The 22,790-nt window shown below is 38.2% G+C and overlaps 1 protein-coding gene across 1 annotated transcript; it reads left to right on the top strand.

Moving 5' to 3' along the window:
- Positions 1 to 1,500: 1,500 nt before the first annotated feature.
- Positions 1,501 to 22,304, top strand: CPB1 (carboxypeptidase B1). The gene is made up of 11 exons (XM_074878221.1): positions 1,501 to 1,571; positions 1,678 to 1,753; positions 3,405 to 3,529; positions 5,915 to 6,014; positions 7,461 to 7,562; positions 8,910 to 9,011; positions 11,297 to 11,407; positions 11,506 to 11,596; positions 12,308 to 12,510; positions 20,810 to 20,894; positions 22,117 to 22,304. Exons 1-11 carry the CDS (start codon positions 1,501 to 1,503, stop codon positions 22,302 to 22,304), a joined length of 1,254 nt encoding a protein of 417 aa, XP_074734322.1.
- Positions 22,305 to 22,790: the final 486 nt, after the last annotated feature.

Here is a 22,790-nt window from a genome sequence, read left to right as displayed (position 1 = left end):
TACAAGTTAGGTTATTAATTGTAAAGAGAGTTCAAAAAACCCTATGATTTGGCAAAGACAGTTTTGGATGAATAATCTCAGTGTAGTTTTGGAGTGTCCTTTTAGGAACATATTCATCATGGGTAATATTGTTAAGCATAAACTGCTGCATCTTCAGTACACTGATTTTAAAATATATTTCTACGTATTCTGTATATAAGGCTGCTGTAGCTTTACTGAGTTGACTCCAGAAAACCTCATAAAAAATTAGGTGAAGAGTCTGATGCCACATTCATTCTTAAAATGGTCATTGGCAATTCAAATTTCTGCACTTTGAAACTGTAACTATGTATTTTAATCTGAGATTAATATATATTAATTTTCTAATAAATTTTCACATATTATATGATACACATATATGTAGATATCTACAAAATACCAGGCATGGAGTCAAAGAATATCTTCAAGATTATCTGTGTCTGAACCCCTTTAATTTGTCTGGTCACTTAGGCATAACAGAAGACAGAACTGAGATCATAAATTCCCTTCTTTATGTGTTTATACACTGATTCGTTTAGAGGCTCTCTGTCAAAAACAGTGGTCACCTCAGGACAGAGCATCAATAGACAATTAACGTTACATTGAATGCCAAGTATTCGTTAATGAAAACTAAACAGATGCAAGTGCAGTGATGCAAACACACTATTGTTTCTCAGATAGTTTAGGCACATCATGAAAGGTAAAACTAAAAATGCTTTTGTATGACTACATTTCATTTGATCTTCTTGGCCTACATGTAATGCCCACAGTAGTGCTTAACTTAAAAGATATTTACCTCTGATCCTTATATGATTAAATCATGCAAGAATCAATGAATGGATCATGTGGAGTATATGTAACACTCTACTGTGACTAGAAATTTCCACACTCTCAGTTCTGCAGACACCTGATTTACTCACAAGTTTCAGTGAAATGACTGAGCAAAGAACAAGTTCAGTACTTTTCTTCTCTGTTGGGAAAAAAAAAAGGTAATTGGTACATCCTAACTGTGTTTCCTCTTCCTTTGTCAGAGTCAGCCCCCTATTCTTCAGGAAGAGGGACAATGCTGTGTGATTAAGACCAGTCACACTGCACAACATCCGATAGACATCTACCATTACATAAAGTAACAGTAAAGTATTATAAAGTTTGTAATCCAGCAACCAAATGATTGGGAAAAAAATTAATCAAAATTCACATAAAGAAAAGAACATAAATTAAATTCTATTTTTCATATCAAGAGTTTATCCAGCTCAAGTAGCAAGATTCTTTAGGCAGCCCCCCTTGAGACTTTCAGCTGTTTTCACAGGTGTGGAGTAGAACACACATTATAAATAGTATGCAAATAAAACAAGGCCAAGGGAATAATCTATCAGTTGATCAGTGGGTTGTTCTGATGTATAATTAATTGATAAAAAGCAGGACAAAACAGGTTATAAAAGCAGCACAGAACTGAAGACCTGGTTTTTCTCTTTAAAAAAAATGTGGGCGCTCTTGGTTCTCATAGGTGCTGCAGCTGTTTCTGCTCACCTGCAGGATCTTGCCTTTGATGGGTAAGAACCAACACTGAGTTTTATATTTGCACAATTTCTTCTGCATGAGCAAAAGCCTTTCAATTGACTTACCTGTTTCAAATCCAATCATTTTTTCCCCTTTCAGGCAGAAGGTGTTTCGTGTGATTCCACAGAATGATGAGCAGGTGGAAATCATCAGCTTCCTTGCCAGCAACATGCAGGTAAAGAACTTGGGGAAGGGGATATATTTGCATTTGAAAGGAATATTTCTCCTTTTGTTCAACTAACATATATCTTTAAAAAAAAAAATCATGCTACTGAATTAAAGACCTAATCTTGATTCCATTCAAGTCAGCTGGAGTGTTTCTTCAGAAGGAACAGGACAAGGTGATGAAGCTAGAGCTTATACAAATACATTCCAATACCTTCCAAGAAAGTCTGATAAACCCAGGCTGAATATCAAAGTGTCCATCAGAATTTATTAATAGAATAAGTTAATCTGAAATGCTGTATTCAGTGTTGGGTGCTTTCAAGAATGTATTAGATAAAACACAAAAATCCCAACTACCATAACTTTTACCATTATAGGCAAAACATTTTGCTCACATAAATAATCTAAAAATCCATACTCCCACCAAATTGAACTTTTCTTTGGCCTCTAGTCTCTCATGTCATCTTTTCTTCTCTGACTTTCCTTTAAAGCTTCCTTTCCAACCAAGCTGCATATTTCTTACTGACCTTGATGTAGATATATGATGACACAATGACATGAGGAGAAACAATAAAGACAGCAAATGTGTTTTCAATATTTCCCTTCAGCTTTGATGTTGTAAAATAGCTGTTCGTGAAAAAGACACCATTATCTGTAGGATGAAAGGATGGTATTTTTAACAAAGTACAGATGTGGAGAACTATCATCAATAGGCTAGTATGGCATGCTGGAACAGTATTCTGTAGAAGAATATACTATTGGAAAGGTGCTGCCAATATTAAGAAAATTAATATACCATGCTTGCTTTTAAGTGTGTAGTATAAAGGGATTGTTTGCTTTTTTTTTTTTTTTTCTTTTCAGCAAAAAAAAGATCCCTGAATTACCAATGTTATACAAAGCAATCAGTCAGGACTGATGATGTAGTATATCCTGGAATAGTCATCTCTCTTGAAGACACATAGTTCATGAATATGCCCATCAGTCTCAATTTCCTTTACATTCAAGAGATGAAAGTCTGAAAAGGCATCAGGTTGGCAAACCAGCTTTGCTTTCATTGGCCTTTAACAGGTCGCTAAATCCAGAGGTCTGGAAGCTGACTTCAGCAAAAATTTGTGAAATAGTAATAGCACTGTCATTTGTCCACCCTGAAATAAACATCTTCTGAAGGCACAGGTTCCTTGTATCAACTTCAGTGAACTGAGTCTCAAAAGCACTCATAGAGCCAACAGTCTTTCCCAGCTGATTTATGTAAACTATTCATGTAGTGTCCCTCTGCTACTGAGTCCATTTTCTGTGTAACGCTTATAGGCAAAAACCTCTAACGAAACCTGTACAAAAAATGAAAGAAGTTGTAAAGACAGTTATATTCACAAGTCTGTATGCACTCAGATGCTGTAGAATACTTGGCCTTTGTGAAACTGTCACTGCCATCTCCAGAATTCTGCCACATAAACTGCAGGGCCTAACAAAATCTTCTTAATCAATTTCCAGTTAAAATTTAGGTTGATACTTCTGCCAAGCAAGGTCGGGTCAGTGTAATAAGATAGGAATGAAATTCAGTATATTAATCACAGTCAACATCACCATCACACATACACCCACCTAAAAATCACAGCCGTATGTATGTATTTTTTTTATGTATTCATTTGGCCTTCTTTCAGGTTGACTTTTGGCAGCCAGACTCTGCCACACTGGTAAGGCCAAAAATGCAAGTGGATTTTCGAGTTGAAGCTGACAAGTCTTTTGAGGTTGAAGATCTTTTGAAAGAAAGTGGAGTGGAGTATAGGTAAGCTTGTTCTCACTACTGTATTTTGAACAGAAGGAGATTAAATACTGGGGAAAATGTGTTTGATCTTTTCATATTGGTCAACTGATCTTCCTGTCACAAACTCCATCCCTCCTGTGGATGCCTCTACTTTCTTTGCAGTTCAAATGGACTGTAGCTGCTCTGCGTTAAAGGGGTGAGGTGAAATGTTCATAGAGGTAAGAAACAGGAAGCAAAGATTACTACCAGAAATTTCCCTGAGGTGAAAGCTCACTGCAGTACACAAGGCTGGAGTATGGAGGGGACAATAAAGATTTCCCACTAAAGGCAAAACACAGCAAAGATCTAGTTAAAAACAGAAGGTACACCAGAGGGGTTTGCATGATTGTATCAGGGAACTGAAGCCAGAAAATGGTGTGCCCCAAGGGCCACCAGGAGGGGCTCCCCACTGAGTTCTCTAAACTGCAGAACAATAGCTAGAGGGGCAAAGAGACCCAGCTGGTGACAAAGAGAAGACAGTTGCCAGGTGAAGGACCAAGGCAGTGGGGAGAACAGATTTCCAAGACAGCCTTGGTCTTACTCAAGTCACACAGCAGATCCATGGCAAGGATTTCTCTAAAGAGAGACCTCTTAATGGGCTTAAGTATTTTGTAAGCATATTACCCAGAAGTAAAAAGGCCCTGAGTTTCCATGACTGAATACAACTGCAGCATAAGTGGAAGGAATAAACCACACTGCCACATTACACACCCCTGAGAACAGAAGCATTGTAGTGAGTAGTACTAATGGGAGAGTAAGGAGAAAAGAGCAGGATCAGGCACCTGCTTATACTTCATATCTGCCAGTCACTATGCAAGCCTTAACTGAGGATGAGAAGTTGACTTTGGTCTGGAGTGGAGTTGTCTGTCTTTGTTTCTCCTTTAGCTCCACCTGAGCACTGCAAATTGGCTCAGCCCAGTTTGATTATCAGGCTTCTTTGATGTGTAATGAATATTCTGTCAACATAATGTACTCAGACACTGAAAGTCAGTATTGATCAAATTCTCATGACTTCATTTGGCTGAGTGGAGAGTTTTTGTCTCTCAGCCCCACTGTTGTTTCCACCAGACCAAACTCCTTCACTGGACACCACACAGTTCTCATGAAACATAACTTTTATGATCTGCTAAATCCAAGGATAATGCATTCCTAAACTTCCTGGCCTCATCTTAACCATGTCTGATTTGGTTGCCACTGGGGGAACAGAATATAAAAACACTCTAGAATAAATTGTTTTCAATAATGCCACAGCACGGGAATCCATTTCCAGTGGAATTTCCTCTTTGGCAAAGGAGGAGTTACTCTACATGTGTTAGTTTTTCCTATAATACTCATGAACTCCCTCAGGCCCATGCACAAATCTTTTGATTGCAACAAAGGCCATAATGTCTGGAAGGCGTCCCTGAAAAACTTGAGCAGAGCGTCCTTGTGACAATCCAAGATGTTACAATTCTTTTGAAGTGCAGCTGCAGTGCCATGACATCATGTCAATGTAGTCATTTGCACTGTTTGTTCTGAAGGCTGGTGGTGCCTCACAAACTGGCCTTCTGCTCTTCTGTCCCAATCACAAATTATCAGGGACATATCCTGGACGAGTAAGATTGTTAAGACAAGCACTTGAAAAACAACAGGACTCATTTTCGGATAGCCAAAGTTAAAATATAAGCAAAAGGTCCTTAAGAGTATGCTTGATGATGAGCTGTGCCTTTGTGTCAGACCCAGGGAAAGATGAACAGGAGAGATCCAACCAATTCAGACAGGATGCTGGGGATTTCTTGTCATTGTGTGTTCTACTTTAATAGCCCACCTAACATGCAGTAAAGTAGCTTGGAGGATGGATAATGTCACCTGCAGTAGGGATGTCAAACCACACCTAAGCTTTGGAAGCTTGGTTTGACAGAGAATTTCATCAGGCAAACATCTCTGGGTTGCTGCAGTCTAACTCTCCTCCAGTGCCATAAGTTCAAGACAGGGCCCTTTTCCTATTGAGGCAGAGGCAATCTGGCAACATGAGGTCAGCCCAGAACTCATTTTCTACACACGCTCTGTCTCAGCATTGCCATTCTTCCTAAACCAAACTGTTGCCACCCTGGAGGTTTGTTAGTGTGGGAATAAGCAGGTAGGTGCTAATTAGGAGAAACCTATTGCTCCCTGATCATTCTGGTGGCAAGGTTGAAGCAAGAAGTAGGTTGAAACTTGAACCTAATATATCTTATTTTCAAATGCATAAATCAACCCCCCCACATTTCACTTCACAATCCATGTGGCCTTAATTTCAGGAAGACCCTGAAATGTCTACCTGATGCTTACTTTCCTGCTAGCAAATTGTATGTTTCTCTTTACGCTTTTCACGGTGCCTTATTGCAGAGTCCTGATTGACAACCTGCAGGCTGCACTGGACGCCCAGTTTGACAGCAAAGCTCGTATTGCCACACACAGCTATGAAAAGTACAACAACTGGGAAACGGTAAAGTCTAGAAGTTTACCACTTTATCAGCTCAGTACCTTAGTCTCCATAGTCAAAAGGGCTTCCAGCCTTCTCCTCTTTTCCTGCTCTGTTCCATCCATTAATATGATAAACTCCTTCTTCAAAGTCTCCTTCCTCATTACTGAGTTAAACTGTATAACCCATCCCCCTACACCTATTTCCTCTACTGCTCCCAGTGCTGCAAAGACGCTCTGGCAGAAGTCCAATGACCAGGCTGACGTGCTTCACTACTAATTTGCTCTTTCCTTTTCACTCCTTCTCCCATCTCCTCTGCTAAAAACTTGATTCCCTGCTCCAGTTCTAGCTCTTCATCTTCCACCATAAACTCTCCCCTCCTCCCTCCTTTTTTCACAGTCAGGCTCATTTTTCCTGACATGTAGTCTTGACCACATCACTCTTCATGTCTTTGCAGTGGCTCCTTATCATCCATTGCATCACAGTTCTTATACTTAAAAGTATGACAATCTCCCTTTCATGTTTTTCCTTCCTTTTTGTGCCAATCATTGCCCACTAAGTACCTGTTACAGTTTCAAACAAGAAAATTATTTCCTCTCCAGGTAGTATCTATAGAACATATACACAACTAATAAATTTTCTTCCACCAGAATTCTCCTGAAAAAAAAAGGTTTCCTTTTACAAGGCTATTAAAAATATGAACAAAAGCTCCTCTCCCTCTGCAAAGGTTATTGGCATGCAAAAAAACCACCAACATCCATAATGTCAACTATTATTTCTAGTATTTCCTTGCCAGTTTATCTAGATCTCTCTGCTGTTTCCTGACTTTTTCTTATTTCATATAGCTCTTTGGGCATGAAATGCTTTTTTATGTGGATGTGACAACTTTTTTGTGAGCTTCTGAAGGCACCTGTAACAAATGGAATCTCCTCCAATATTAAGATAATAAAGGCTGTTGTTACTTCCCTTAAATAATAAATAGAATGAAGGAGATATTCTTTCTTTTGTATCTGGCGTTGGTGGACTGTTCCTACAAATCCCTGTTCCACACTTCCATCGGTAATTCAAGAATGATGATGAATAAAAGAGCCATGAAACTGAAAAACATTACAGCAAGTAGAAAATTCAAGGCATTCAATCTACTTAGCTGAACAAGAAAACCAGTTTTCTTTTGTTAAGAGAATTTAAGGGGTAACAAGGTCATAACTATTTAGGGTCAGCATTCAAAGGGTTTTGTAATCCACCAGCCATACTCTAATGACAGGTTTAGATAAATTCATACTAGAAAATCTTAATTCAGGCATATAGCTCTAGTACAAGTAGGAAATAATTCTTGGAAATCTACAAACTGTATTAAATATTAGGGCAAGTTAAATGCTCAGAAGGACTTTCTGGCTTTAAGTCTGTGAATTAATTAGTCTGGACCTGAGGAACAAAGACATCAGTAAATTTAACCTCCTTTTCAAACAGATAGCTGCTTGGACTGCTAATATTGCTGCTCAGAACCCAGACCTTGTCTCTCGCAGTGTAATCGGGAAAACATACGAAGGACGGCCAATGTACCTTCTCAAAGTAAGTGCTTTGCTTTCTTTGTGCCAGACTTCTCTGTTAACCTCCACAAGATTATGTTGTCTATTAAAACACCAATGATGCTAAGATAGTAACATACATTTTGCAGAAAATCTAATATATTTTGTTCACTACTACTATGATTTTTACAACTTTTAAGGTTTTATTTTTTTAAAAAGGGGCATAACGAATTATTAGAAGTTCAGACATATAAATTCAACCACACTCCTGAGAGCTATCTGAATGATTATCTACCTTTATGGTCTCTCCATCTGTTGTTTGTAAACCCATTTACTCTAAAAGGATTTATAAATGTCAGTCTCTCTAGAAATAGGCAACAAATTTGTTTGTATCTTCATCATATATGATTTTTTTCTGGTTTTGGCTGGGGTAGAGTTAATTTTCTTCATAGTAGGTAGTATGGGGATGTGTTTTGGATTTGTGCTGGAAACTGTGTTGATAATTCAGGGATATTTTAGTTATTGCTGAGCAGGGCTTACACAGAGTCAAGGCCTTTTCTGCTCCTCACCCCACCCCACCAGGGAGGAGGCTGGGGGTGCACAAGAAGCTGGGAGGGGGCACAGCCAGGACAGCTGACCCCAACTGACCCCAGGGATATCCCAGACCATGTGGCATCATGCTCAGCAATGAACTAGGGGGAAGGTGGGCCAGAGGGCTGCTGCTCAGGGACAGGCTGGGCAATCATTTTCATTTGCATCCCTTGTCTTTCTTGGGCTTTATTTCTCTCTGTTATTTTCCTTTCCATTACAATTTTTAAAATTATTATTATATTATTATGTTTTATTTCAATTATTAAATCATTTTAATTTCAACCCATGAGTTTTCTTACTTTTACCCTTCCAACCCTCTTCCTGCTGGGGTCAGAGTGAGTGAGCAGCTGTGTGGTGTTTAGTTGCCAGCTGGGGTTAAACCATGACAAATTTTTTGGTGTAACTCTTATGAATAAATAAGATACAATGACTTGAATAAAGGTAAAAGGATAAAGATTACTTGCCCAAAATTGCATAAGCATTTACAACAACATATCATTCAAGCAAACAAGATCAACTCTTAGAGACACAACAGGAAATAAATCAACAGTGCAGAATAACCAAATAATTGGGGGGGAAGCTTATCTACATTAATAAAAATGAAATTATTAAGAGTCTATTGTTTTAGCTTGAATATCATGGTCAGCTACAGCTGAGAGCACTCCACAGATTTCCATTTAATTAAGGGATGCTATATTTGTATAAAGTTTGATTTTTTAGGTCAGCAAGCTGACTGACTTGTTCTGCATACAAATTATTTTGTTCAAGACCTAGGTTTTTTCTTGTTTTGTTTTCCTAGATGGGAAAAAGTGGTCCAAATAAGAAGGCCATCTTTATGGATTGTGGTTTCCATGCAAGAGAGTGGATTTCCCCGGCTTTCTGCCAGTGGTTTGTGAAAGAAGTCAGTAAGCTTAATGACAAAAAAATATTTTACAAAATGCAACTATGTTTAAGAAAATCTTAAGTGAGCAGCAAGAGCTGAGGCCACTGCAGATTGTCTTTTTACCTCTAAATACCTGTCCGCACATCTCTTCTCTCACCTCAGATCGTTAGGGTGTAACTACTTAAAGCAGATCTTAATGGTTGGGCCTGTAATCTTTCAGCAGCTTAAGACTACCTAAAAGCATGTATAAGAGGTACTGACAACTACAAGAGTTACTTACACAGTCTATAAATTCCTTTTTGCACCTGTAGTAAGAGTAAGGTGAGAGACAAGCAAACAGGTCTAGTAACACTATAAGCATAGTCATTTTCTTTACATAGTCATAAGGAGTAGGGAATAAGGCAATTCAAGGGCACATCAAAAGGCATCTGAGTGCACATCAGAACTTCCTACACCATCAGGTGCTGTATTCTCTGCAACCAGTTTTACTCAGTAAGGCAACAGAGAGGGTGAAAACCTACCCTCAGCTAAGCAGAGAGTGCACTGAGGAAATGTACCTGAGAGAGGAGGAAGACGATAGATGAAGCTCTCTAAACTCCATTCAGGAAGAGGGAAAAGCATATACACCCCTTTGAGCTGCCACTTTAAGTTATACAGAATGGTTTCTAAAACATGAAACTATATTCAGGAAAGAATAGAATTTTACCTGCATAGGTGAAATTAGCTTCACTGCAGGCTGGGATACTTTAGGCCTTGAATTAAAGAATTTTATCTCCTTTGTCTTTTCCTTCTCCTCACCACCAAGAGAAAGCAGGTGGGAGTTATCAAATGCTGCACAGTCTTCTCTATGGAAAAGAGGTATATTCCCCCTCAGCTGGAGGGAGATCAGTCAGCTTAGCAGAATAACTCACTGACTGAATCTCAAATTTTGTAAGAATTCCTTCTTGGTGATTAAAAACAAGCAAACCCAGAAGGAGCAGCTGGGATTTAAAACCCAAGTAAAGGAAAGCCAAAGTACGTGAGTGAGCCATGCTGGCGGAGGCATTGGTGGCAAGTATAATCTCAGTCTTATCAGACAGCCATGCGGTTTTGTGTAGGGAGCAGTGGAAATTGAATGTGACATCTCAGCGGAGTCAATGGGAATGTGATTTCATTATCTCCTAATAAGGCTGCAGACAGTATGTGCTACCATTTTTCTCTTAGCAATTCACGTCACTACAGCTGTCATTTTCACTGTCTGGTCACTTAATTCATGGGTATACCTGACACCAGCAGTGGCTCTGCTCAGTGGATCCAAGCGTGGATAGGCAGAAGTGCTTTAAAAGCACAGTCCTCTGAGCGTCATCAGCAGTTCACATGGGATGGCTTCTAGACATAAAAGAAAACTAGAAAAACCATGAGCAAAGTAGATTGTTACATGTATCTCCAAAAAACCCCCAGACAAGCATAAAAAAACCAAAACAGGAAAAAGTATGTTCCAGTGATCTGAAACAGCTTTTCTAGATTCTACATCCAACCTTCCCACTTGCTAATTACAGGACAAAAGGTGCCCTTCTCCCTTGCATTGCTCCCTGTGTTGTCCTTTATGTCTGTGTAGAGTAAAGGAAACATGGGTGCAACATACTTCCATAAAACATGCTCCCTCGACACAGATATAAAACTGTGAACAGGCATACAAAGTGCCAGGCCATGAACAATCAGGATATACAGGTTTATGGCAGGAGTTCTTATGATTATTATTCAATGTGAGTCTGCAAAAGTGCAGGGAAAGATCTGCCTTGCTATGAATATGTGCACCCACAGCATTATGGCAGGAAATGTGTAAGGATGTTCTTTGGAAACATTCCCTACAATTTTGGTTATCAATGAAATTTCTCTGTACAACAGATATAAAAAATGGGAACAATGATTTTTTCTCCTCACATAAATTAAACCCAAACCTTTAAGATGACAGGATGTAGGGAGAATATATGGACAGGAACTTTGCTCTACCTGTAAACAAGAAGCTAATAGATGGAAATCTCTTTCCAGTGATTTATTATCCTGTTCAAAATCAATGTTGCTTACCATATAATATATGTACCAGAATGCAATGGCTTTCTAACAGCAGCGTCATTTGAGTCAGTGTAAATCCTCTAAGTATACGTAATACCACAGAGCTGCCATCTCACATGGTGGAGTGACGTGGATGACTTTGCCCATAACATTCATTAACTCCTGATCCAGACCCAGGCCTTTAAATACACACAGGAGATACAAATCTATGAAGGCATCATCAGCTTTTTCTCTTTTTGTCCAACTAGGCTGTTGAGACCTATGGAAAAGATAGTGTCATGACCACACTTCTCAACAGATTGGACTTTTATGTTTTGCCTGTTCTTAATATTGATGGTTATGTTTACACTTGGACAAATGTAAGTACATTCTTCCTTCTCAAGAAGAGTATTGCTGGAAAAGCCCACTGTTAGAACTTTCCCTTAGTTTTGATCTATGCTTCACCATTCTATTTCAGGACCGCATGTGGAGAAAGACACGCTCTAAAAATGCTGGTAGCAGTTGTATTGGTACAGATCCCAACAGGAATTTTAATGCTGGCTGGTGCAGTAAGTGTCTCCTAACAACAGCTGCAAGCGATCATACAGAGGTGCAGTAGCCAAGATACTTAATTATGGATTTTTCCTACCTGATGGTTGGTCCAGCTCAAGCTTGAGTGAAGACCATTGGTGCAGCATTGTGGAGTAGCTTGTGTTCAATTTTTGGAGCAGTTTTGGGCAAAAACCAGACTTTGGTTTCTAGCGTCATCAGTATGGCTACTTCTGTGAATGTATATATACACATGCACACGTGAATATATATACACTTACACGCATGTGTACACAGACCCATACATATATATACACAAAATTCTGTGAGTTCAGAATAGAAACAAAAGAGTTTTCTTTTGGTTGGTTTCACTCAGTGGAGAGAGGTCTCTTTTGAGTGGTTTTCACTTGGCTGTTTCCTGGAAGCATCCTAGAAATGGGGGAGATATGCAAGGAGAGGACTGTTAAGTACTGAAGCAAACCAATATCTGAAATCACTACATAATACAGGGATTTACATCAATACTCATGTTCTTCCACTATGCACACTGTACAGGGCACATTTATTTAATGCTATGTCATGTTGCCCAGTGTCTTAACTATGCAACGAAATATTCTGTCCTCTGATATGGCATGTGTGTCAGTAGGATTTCCAAGGCTTATCTACAAAAGTTGTGTAACATAACTCTCCTAACTACCAACTTTTTTCATTAAATTCACCTTTCTTCACAGCTATTGGGGCCTCAAAAAAACCCTGTGATCCTACTTACTGTGGCTCTGCACCTGAGTCTGAAAAGGAGACCAAGGCTTTGGCTGATTTTATTCGTGAACATCTTTCTACAGTCAAGGCATACTTGACGGTTCACTCCTATTCCCAGCTGCTACTGTTTCCTTACTCATATACTTACAAATTACCCCTGAATTACGAGGAACTGGTAAGTCTCTTTGTCATTTTAACATAATGAAAAGAATAAGTAAAAATCATCACTTGCTATTTAGGTCCATTTAACTTCAAGCAGTTTCTTTAACATCTGGAAAGAATCTGTACTGCCAGTTTTTGAAAATACTTCAGTCTTTCATAGCAAGAACAAGGGAAACCATGATGGCTTCAAGATAGTTCAAGCACAGGGTAAACTTAAGAGCCTTATTTAATTTCCACATACACAACGAATTTGTCACAAGGTCAGGTTTGTCTTCCAGTCATGGTATACAGAAATCCACTGTGCTGTGCAGCACTGCTTCGTCCTGACTCAAGAGGTTGCTGTGTATGTAGCTTTAACACATTACATAGAAACATTATGCCCTGTAAGTCAAGCTAACAGCTTGGTAGATTGTAATAACTAAGAAATGACTGAACTGGTATCATCAACAGCAGACAAGGATCTCTGTCCACCACTTCCTACTGAACCTTAGTTCTCACTGAAGTAAAATGGTGAAACTCACATCGATACAGGTTCAGGACAGCGAGGCAGTTTTTGTCAGAAGTATAATTAAAACCAGTTAGATACAAAACTGGTAAAAAGTTTCAGTGCTGAGGCCTTTCTAAACAGGCCTGGATTCAAACACACCTTTTATTTGGAAGACAGGATGAATGTGGTGTTTTAAAGGACAATGTCTCTTCTATTCATCCTAGAGAAAGGTCACACCCTAGTGCCATTTAAGTAAGATAACATCAGTCTGGAGTATATATATATATTTTATACTTAAAAACAGAGAGAGGGGTTAAAACTATTAAATGTGTATAGAAGTTGCAAACATTTTATAAGGCCAAAAATCAACAATCATGAATAATAAAATTACTTCAGTTCTCTGGCATATTAGCAATTAGAAGCTGTTGGCAGGGAAAACAACATAGCAAAACAAAACAAACAAATCTTGATTACCCCTCTTTCCTGGATGCTGCCAAAAGTCCAAGGCAACAACACTGTGTGTTGCTCTGCTGTGCACATTTGACAGATTTATGAATGCTCCCAAACAGATGTCATGATTTTGAGACACAAATACAAACTGGGGCCAACAGTGTGGTTTCTTGCTACATTTTTTACAGCTTAAAAGTGAGGATGAAATTAAGACGAAGATTTTGTTTTCTTAATTTATATTCCAGAAATTTTTAATTGTAATTATTCAAGGGAACTGTAGTAATTTATTGTCTTAAGTTTTTACAAAAGCTTCACATTTCACACACTGCAGTTTAGTTTAAAGTACTAAAACAACACAAACCCCTTGAAGCTGCTTTGTTGTCAAGATCACAAAGTTCCCACGTGTTAAAAGTTTGCACGACATTCTGCCCAATTTTTTGAATCAAGAGCAAATGTGATGAAACATAACTAAAAGTACAAGATGTTTCTCACAGCATTAAATGTAAAAAGTTTACATTGACAGCTCATTATTAGAACAATCCTTAACAATAAGAAAGAACCTCTGTGCTTTTCTAGGTTCTCCAATTCATTAAATTCAAATTTTACATTAGCAATTTTTTATTCGAATACACAATAAAATTTAATGAATCACCCCTGCAATTTTTATCACTAAAAACTCTCCTTTCCTGCCACAGAGGACAATTCTGCTATTACCATTAAGCATAAAAAATAAATAGCTCAGGAATGCAGGCTATATATGTCTCTTCAACCATTTGATTTCATTTTGTAAGTTAGTCTTTCCAACATCACTTTATCCTATATTTTAAATCGGGCACACTGATCCCAGAGGGAGTTCCATTATTTTCCACTACAAAGCAATCACAAATCTCACCACCATGACAAGGTGACCTTATGAGTGTTTTTAACGTCTTAATTAAGGGAAAATATTTCCTCTATTGGTGATCCCAACAAAAAGACAGCAGGATCCCAGAGGTGTTCAACTTGTGCAGTATCTGATTTTAACAAGGGAAGACTTCTTGCCAAAAATCCTTCTTTTGGAGAATGAGATCAGAGTATCACCCAATCAACATTGCCTGCAGTCGGGATAATTAAACAGAAAGGGCCTAATTCACTCCAATATCAGTGAATTAAATAGAAAGACTGACTTCAACAGGCTCTGGGTCAGGTTCGAAAGTGCAGCTTTTCAGGTTACTTCAAATAACTAAAACACATTCATTTAAGCTGTGACTAAAGAAAATTTAAGATTTTCAATCAACAATTGTACTTGCTTGAAATGAGACAGCTACAAAAAGAGGTATTATTTTGTATGCCAATTGTGTTTCATGTCTAAAAGTTCTGTCTAGATTTAGAATTTAGAGAAATGCTGAAGAATGAGAATCTCAACTTTTAATAGAAATTGTTTGGGCAAATAAAAGGATCATAAATCATTTTGCAAATGAAGAAGCAAAATTTATAGTGCCATTATCTTATCTTAGATGTTATTTTTACTCTGACAGATCTAATAAATTAAAGGAAATATAGTTGCACTTTCTTATCTCTTTCAGTGAGCAACTGGACATGTGCTTAAACAAAACCTCACATGTCTGCTTATCATTAACAACATTTTGTTCCACTGTACGTAATTAAAGGTAGCATAATACCATGGGGCTTATGCTGCATTCTAGTGTCTGAGATATAAAAGGGCACCAAAATTGAGTAATTTGAGATTGAAGACACTTAGTCTGCAGAAGAGAAAGATCTAGAGAATGCTTGTACCTTCCTCTCCTGCAAGCGTACTGAACAGCATGTCCTCGGGGCTCAAAAATCTTTTTCTGTTTACATCTTCGAGAAATTACCAGAAGGCATAAAAGTGTTCTGGTTTTGGTTTCTCAGGTAGAACAGGGCACTCTGAGATTCCCAGACATCCTTCATGCTCCACCGCATTGCTATAGCAAATCAGAACAACCTCAAAGTTACTGTAACTTACTCTGAGCCGGGTATTAGAACTATCCCTCAGCCACCCCTGGCCCTGGGGTGTAAAACATGATTGAAGTCACGTATGTCCCTTCCTTCCCACAACTTCCCAGTCTTCTCCTTAGATGCAAGAGGATCTTTGAGGATCTCAAGCTCACAAGGATTTCCCCAAAACTTTTCTCTCTTTATTCAGGGTTGTTGTTTTGTCCCCCCACCTCCACCTCCTGGAGTGTTGCACAGAACTTTCACTGTTATCCAAACAATACTTGAACAACAAAAATAAAAACACCCAAGACAGGAAAATCTAGGTCAGGAATTTCTCAGAAGTTACACAATGGTCTTGTGATGACACCCTGAAAGAAATATGCGCTCCTTTTGGGTAATCACATTTTGCCTGCTTCATAATCCTCTTGACTCATTCTTTACTATACCCTGGAGTGTTACCCTGCACACAGAATACACACTTGAATGCATCTCCTACAGAGAACAGAAGCATTAGCTTTTCACAATTAAAAAACACGCTTGGCAAGACCAGTACGTCTCCACACCCCAAAAAGATTCTTTTCATCTTTATTTTACTATTCACATTTTTGTCCTCTTGCAATGAAGAGCTCTGTATTTAATCACACTTTTCATAAACAGTTCAGCCCATATTTTTTAATCAGTTCATATTTTGGCCTTAGCTTCCTATTAAGTCACCCTACTCTTTCCTCATTTTCAGCAGACAAGTCTAGCTTTATCAGTTCTTGTTTGTATTTGAATTGGCTCTGAACTATGATTTGATAGAGCAGAGGAATGTGCATTGTGCCCTTCTTTCCTTTCCAGGTTCAATTCCATCTCTCAGTTAAACAACAAACTCAGCGCCAAATACATGTCTGCAGCCAGCTCATACTCATTGTCAGATTAATATATGTGTATTATTACAGTTTGGCAGGCTGCAGAATATTATACTAATTTACAACCCAAGATAATTTTCTAAGCACAGGATTTCAGTTTGTATTACTTGAATGCATACTGGCCACGTCGGTTAGTGTTTCAGCTCACCAAAATTCACCTTCCATATTGGGTTGGTCTAGCATTTCATTTCCTCTTGAGTGCTTAAAATAGGGTATAGTAGAAAGTGGAGATATGACCAGAGTCTGTGCAGCCTGCAAGAAGAGTGAATTTCAAATATACTGCATGACTTTGTGAACATCAGTTTGATTATTTAACGTGATGCCTGGAAGCAGTCTTCTCACTCCTGATTTTCTAAATGCATTTAAGATATATGAAGACCCGTAAGAATTTTTGAACAGCAGAGGTCCTATCATCTAACAGACTCAGACATACCAATGAGGAGTTGCAACCTATGCTGTTGTTGTATCTCTGCTGTTGCAAACTCCTGTGATTGTACTACTTGTTACACGAAAATATTGTTAAAGTCAACTGGGAAGCACAACGAACAGGAAAGTGGGCAGAAGAGCAATACTTGGAATTGGCTTCACAGCTCCCCCACCGAGTTTGCCACAACAGATGTCCCACAACAGAACTGCTCTGTACTGACAGTCTCACAACTGTGAAAAGGATGGTTTTAGTAGCAGCATCTTCCAGATGAAGCTCATGTATGAATCTGGCTGAAAGACAAGAGTCTCCAACAGGTGTAGGGCACATTCACCTTAACTCAGTCACACTGGAAACCCTCTCACCTGGGACTGATTTTTTAAACACTCTGTGAGACTGTCACAGAGAAACAGGCTTGCAAAGAAAAAAGCAGCATCGTACTAAAGTCCTCCACTTGGCCGGATTCCCTGTACTCTTGGGGGACATGTTTAACTATGAGGAACAACAGAATAGTAAACTAAATTACACGTCAGTCAGGACTGTTTTGAGGGGAGTCTGTTTTTATTGGCAAAATAGGAAGCCTCAGAAGTTTAGCTACACTTGGCTAAAGCTAACTTTGCAAATACCACATTTTCAGACTTTCATTACAAAGGAAGTTGAGGGTTGCTTAAACAGCACATGAGAACGAGGTGAAGTGAAAATACAGTTTTCAGCCTCGGGCAAATCAGTTTGCAGCCCAGTGAGGGAAGAGAGCAAGAGGTCCAGTCAATCAGTGAAAAGGCTTCTCCAGATCACTGTCAGACTGTGAGGGCAAAGGGAGTTGTCCACATTCAGCAGCTGCATAATCAGCGTCCCTGAAGTGTTTCTAAACAGCCGCAATTTGCTGGCAAATCTAGCCTGATGACATGAGAGTAAAATGAGGGAGATGCTCCCAGAAAAATTACCTATTAACACACAGAAGGTGCTTAGCCTGATCATTTATCTTTAGTTCAAAACTCCAGATGTGGTGAGGGAGAGAGGCCAATAACATATCTTTCCTTAAAAGCTAATAAGTGAAAAACTAGGTTTAAAGGTTGTGAATTATGTAAGGTAATGACAACTAAGAACACAACTCTGCTGTCTCACTGGCCCATGCACTCTGTACACAAGATCAAGCGAAATGTTAGTAATTGCTGTGTAAACACAGATGGGTGATCAGCACAGGGAATACTACCTTCTGCTGAAATGACCAGCTCTGCGAGGTCAGCTGCAAGTCAGAAGCTGAAAAGCCATTTCTGCTCCCAGTTAGAAGGTATTAATTTGCAGTTATTTCCAGGACTTCAGGGCGCCAGTTGTTTCTCTGCTACTATAACTCTCAGCAAAATTTTCCTTGCAAGAGAGGGATTCTTACAGTAAAAAAAAAACCACAAACAAACAAACAAACTCCAAACAAACCACAACAATTCAGTTAAGCCAGTTGTATGAGATCTAGAAGATCACTCAACAGCAGAGTATCCCCAAAGGTCAAAAAGATATCAATGTTTCTCCTTGCAGCTGTATTCCAAATAGCATACAGGCTTGCAATTCCAAATCACTTTTCAGAAGCTAAATATCACCTTCTCTTTTGGAAAATGTTGGGCATTATTTATATACCTCTGCATAAATCTCCATGTTATTTCCTTTTATGGATCGTTTTGAGTAATTGTCCTATTTAGGAAAAAAAAGAAAAAAATTTTTCTCATGTTTTGTATTTATACTCACATTTTGGTGAGTATTTATAATAACTATAAACACTTTGTATTTATACTTAATATTTATTATTCCTGCTGGTTTATGTTATATTATAATTATTAAGAGGTGACTTTAGTTCCTGTAAAGTTGAAATTTATTTTCTTACCTTCAGGTTTTGGACTACAAATCTATTAGGAAAGCAAATGGTAGAGAGTCACTTAAAGGAAAAAAATCAGATATCAAAACTACTGATAAAGTTTCATTTCATGATGAAGTCATAAATGCTCAGTCATATTTTTCACTTAGAGAGGGTCATTTAAAATACCACCTTGATCTCCAAACTGGAGAGCTTGAGGAAATTATTTATTTGGATTCCAGGCTCTTAACAGCTGGAAGTCTCAACTGCTCTTTCTACAAATCTCTGTTTTTACAGCTTCCTGGCCAATAATAAAAAATCCCTCAGGTAAAAAGATTTCCTGACATACTTTTTCTGGTATCTGTTCTGGTATGATTTAAAGCCATCATTCGGCAGCTGAGTGAAAGGAATGTCCTATTCTTCCCAAAGAGCAGCTCTGCTGTTCTATTGTCCTTACCATGCAGTTTACTAAAGAGAGGGCAGATACTAGTAACCAACAGGTCCATCCATAGTACCAGACCATCTTTCCAAATTTAATTTCCACTTTGCATATATTTGAAAAGAGAAAGAATCAGTTTACATTTAAAAATTCATTCACTATTGGGAGAAGATTTGACTCAGTCTCAGCTGCTGATTAAATGTATATATTATAAAAAAAGATGACTGAAGAAAACATGCTATCACTAGCAGATATTAGTCTCCAACCTCTAAAATTCCCTCAACAGGTGTTAAAAATTATTATGGATTTTAGAAAAAACAGCTTGTTAAGGGATTAAAAAAATCCAACCAAACCAAAAAAACCCCAACACTGGAGAGAGCTCAGCTACTCCAATTGCTCTGAATCCAAGACTGTGAAATGCAAAGCAACAACATTCTTCCTACAATTGCTTGTGTTTCGACAACAGAGAAGCCAGAAACCAAACCCCCCATTCAGGTATGGCCCACAGGTGGAAGGACAAGCTTCAAATACTCTTTGTTTAGCCTTGTTTAAATATTCTTAACATGATAAATGACCACAAATTCCTACAGCAAACTCCCATAATTCTAGAATGTTCAAAATCCAACATTTGGGAATGGGGAAACACTTGCAATTCTGCAATAAAGGAGGCTGCCAGTGCTAATGCAAACATATTTTGATGCTGTTTTGTAGAAGCTGAGAAAGCTCTCTCACTTAACTAAGATTTTCTAAACACATAGTCCAACACGCCTTTTCAAGTAATTCACAGGAACACTTGAAGCACAAGGATGAACAGAGAATATTTTACAATATATCTTCCACTGGGAAGTAAGCCAGAGTATAACCTACAGAGAAAGGGGCTTGAGGAAATTCCTGGAATAGTAAGCCATTCAGCTGCAAGCTATAAAGATATGGCAACCCATTGCTTATTCTTATACTGAACATCTGCTCTCAAAAATCATTCACATTTATCATCTGTTAGTAATAGTTTTCATGTTTTATTACCAACATGCTGTATAATGAAGAACTGGAAAAGCCACACGTTCCAAAGAAAAGTCTGTAATTTTCCTTAATGCAAACATACAAAGCTTCATATTACTATTGATGGGCCTGATCCAACCCTCACTGAAATCAGTGGGAGTTGAATGAGTCCCTCCGTGCACAGGAAATGAATTGAAATTAATGAGACTACATATGGTTCCAGGGTAATTTATGCCTTTTCTGGCTGTTAATATTTATAAGACCTTAATCTGCTTCCACTTGTATCTGTGTTCAACTGCACTGACTAAGATGACTCTACTCTAAATTTATAGCTGCATGAGTAGAAGGAAAAGAAAGGCCATTGATGTTTGCAATTTACTGTACCAAGTTATTACTATTCTCTATGATTCTCTTATATCTAAATAAGATTCCTTATTTAGTTTTAATCTTGTAGAAGTTTCTTCTAAGTATAGAAAATCCTGTTACCTATTGTCCCCTTACCCATCCAAACTATACTGGACTATACAGCAGGCTGTACATCAGTGGAGCAGTACACAGTAGAGCAATAATGGACTCTACTCCATTAAAGCTAGGAGAATGAGTTTTTTACAGATAAGCTCTTTTCACAACAACAGGACAAGCTGTGCCTTGTCAGCTACTGACATCTAGTCATTCTGAGAGGTAAACAACAGTTTTCAAATAAAAACTTCTCAAGCATGGCTTTTCAGTTTATTCAACAATGTATTTGCTTAGATTCACTCAGAAAATCTGCATTTATCACTCTTCTTTTCCTACAGAATTCTATTGCTCGTGCTGCATCCAAAGAGCTGGCCAGTTTGTATAATACCAAATATACATATGGCCCAGGAGCTACAGCGATCTGTAAGTACTGGCCTAAATATACTAGCCATCTATATTAAGTGCTACTAAGACTACCAGATGCAGTTTTCTAGTGATTCTTGTTCCTCTTTCTAAGTAGTCCCCTTTTTTCCTCACATGCATATACTCAGAGGTATATATGAAATCTGTAATTTCTAAAATATGGGATGATATATTCCTTAAGGATCTCAGGGAGTGTGTTGACCCCCTGGAAGGTAAAGTGATGTGATAAAGTTTTTAAGAATTCATGTGCATAGCATGAATTCCTAAATCATACACCACTTAGATTTAAGCATAAAAAATCTCAACCTGAGATTTTCTGCATTGCAAGTATCTCCAAGTGAAAGTGAAAAGATGATGTGAATCCTAAAGAATGGCTTCAATCACTCTAGCAAAACAGATAATTATTTCTTTCACTTTGCATTACAGTCTGAGAAACGTACTAATTACAATTCCATTCTTCCAACCTTCTTGGGAACTCAGCTGTCAGGATATGGCCTTTGCAGTGTCAAAAGCTGAGCTGAGGTTGCCAAATGTAGATTTCCAGAACACTAATGTCTCTTATATTTAAGATCTCTTAATTTACTTAGATATGGAAACTAATCTCTTTTCCCTATTTCTTGTTCCTTAAACAATTTAGAAAACCTTTAAAAATAGCTTCTCCCAATTTTTAGCATATTTATGGAGATTTTGCTTTTAAAAATGTTTTGGAGATGCTTAGCAATTCTGGAGGCTTCTTCCTTAGCAAAAGAGGCTGCCTTCATTGTGTCAAAGTGCTGGAAAGGGAGGCTACCATTTGTCCAGAAGAAAAAGATGGAGCTGATATTCCAGATCTGTGGTTCTTTCAGATCTGTCTGACTGTCAAAAAGCTACCCAGTGAGAGGGTGTTTGCTTCTGATACCAAATCTTTCTAAACAACCCCATGCAAGCATGCCATTCTCCTGTTCCTTAGACATTCCTCCCATGGTCTCCCCACAATTTTGACAAGGAGGGAGCAGTTTCGCTTGTTTACATTTGCTTGCATACATCAGCTGGAACGAAGCTCACAAATGGCCTAAAATCACAGAAGCTTTTTCATGAGCAGGAATCAGTCAATTCACTGAATATTCCTTTTTATCTATCTTTACTGCATTTCTGGCTACGTGACTTGAATCCAAACTATATCACATTTCAATGCGTAGCCACACTTTTCCAGTTAAGCTTTATCTTATTTCTTTATCAACAGATCCTGCTGCAGGGGGCTCTGACGACTGGGCTTACGATCAAGGCATCAAGTACTCTTTCACTTTTGAGCTCCGAGACACTGGTAGATATGGTTTTATTCTCCCTGAATCTCAGATAAAGCCAACCTGTGAAGAGACTTTACTTGCTGTTAAATATATTGCCAATTATGTCCTTGAGCACTTGTATTAGAATGGAGTTCTAAAAACTATTAAAGAAGGCTTTATTCAAAGATGTCTTCCTTTTTATTCTTTCCTAACAATAGGTTTTTATTTCTCTTTACTTAATGTTCTTAGTCATATCCTTAGTCCATCATAGGTCAATAGAACTACAAGTCTGTCAAGAGAAATTATATATTTTATTAAGGCAACTGATATAGTTAGGAGGGTCTAAAAAGAAAGAGCACAAGAAGCTTAATCAATTTAAAGTAAAGGATGCCTTAATGATTAAAATTATCTTTACAAATAGCAGATGGGCAGAGCATTAGAACTTATACAACCTGAATACTAAACAGAATGAAAACAGGTAGATGATTCATATAAATGCACTTTCATCCAACATTCATTGCCCTAATGGCAACAGTAGCAAGGAAAAGTTCACATCACATACTTTTAAAATTATGTTAGCTGTGATATGCTCTTGTGAATTTTCTCAAAACCCACCCTGGATCTGCCCCAT

Source organism: Strix uralensis, chromosome 9 (assembly GCF_047716275.1).
Source record: "Strix uralensis isolate ZFMK-TIS-50842 chromosome 9, bStrUra1, whole genome shotgun sequence".
Taxonomy (NCBI): Eukaryota; Metazoa; Chordata; class Aves; order Strigiformes; family Strigidae; genus Strix; species Strix uralensis.
This window is presented reverse-complemented; position numbering and strand designations above follow the sequence as displayed.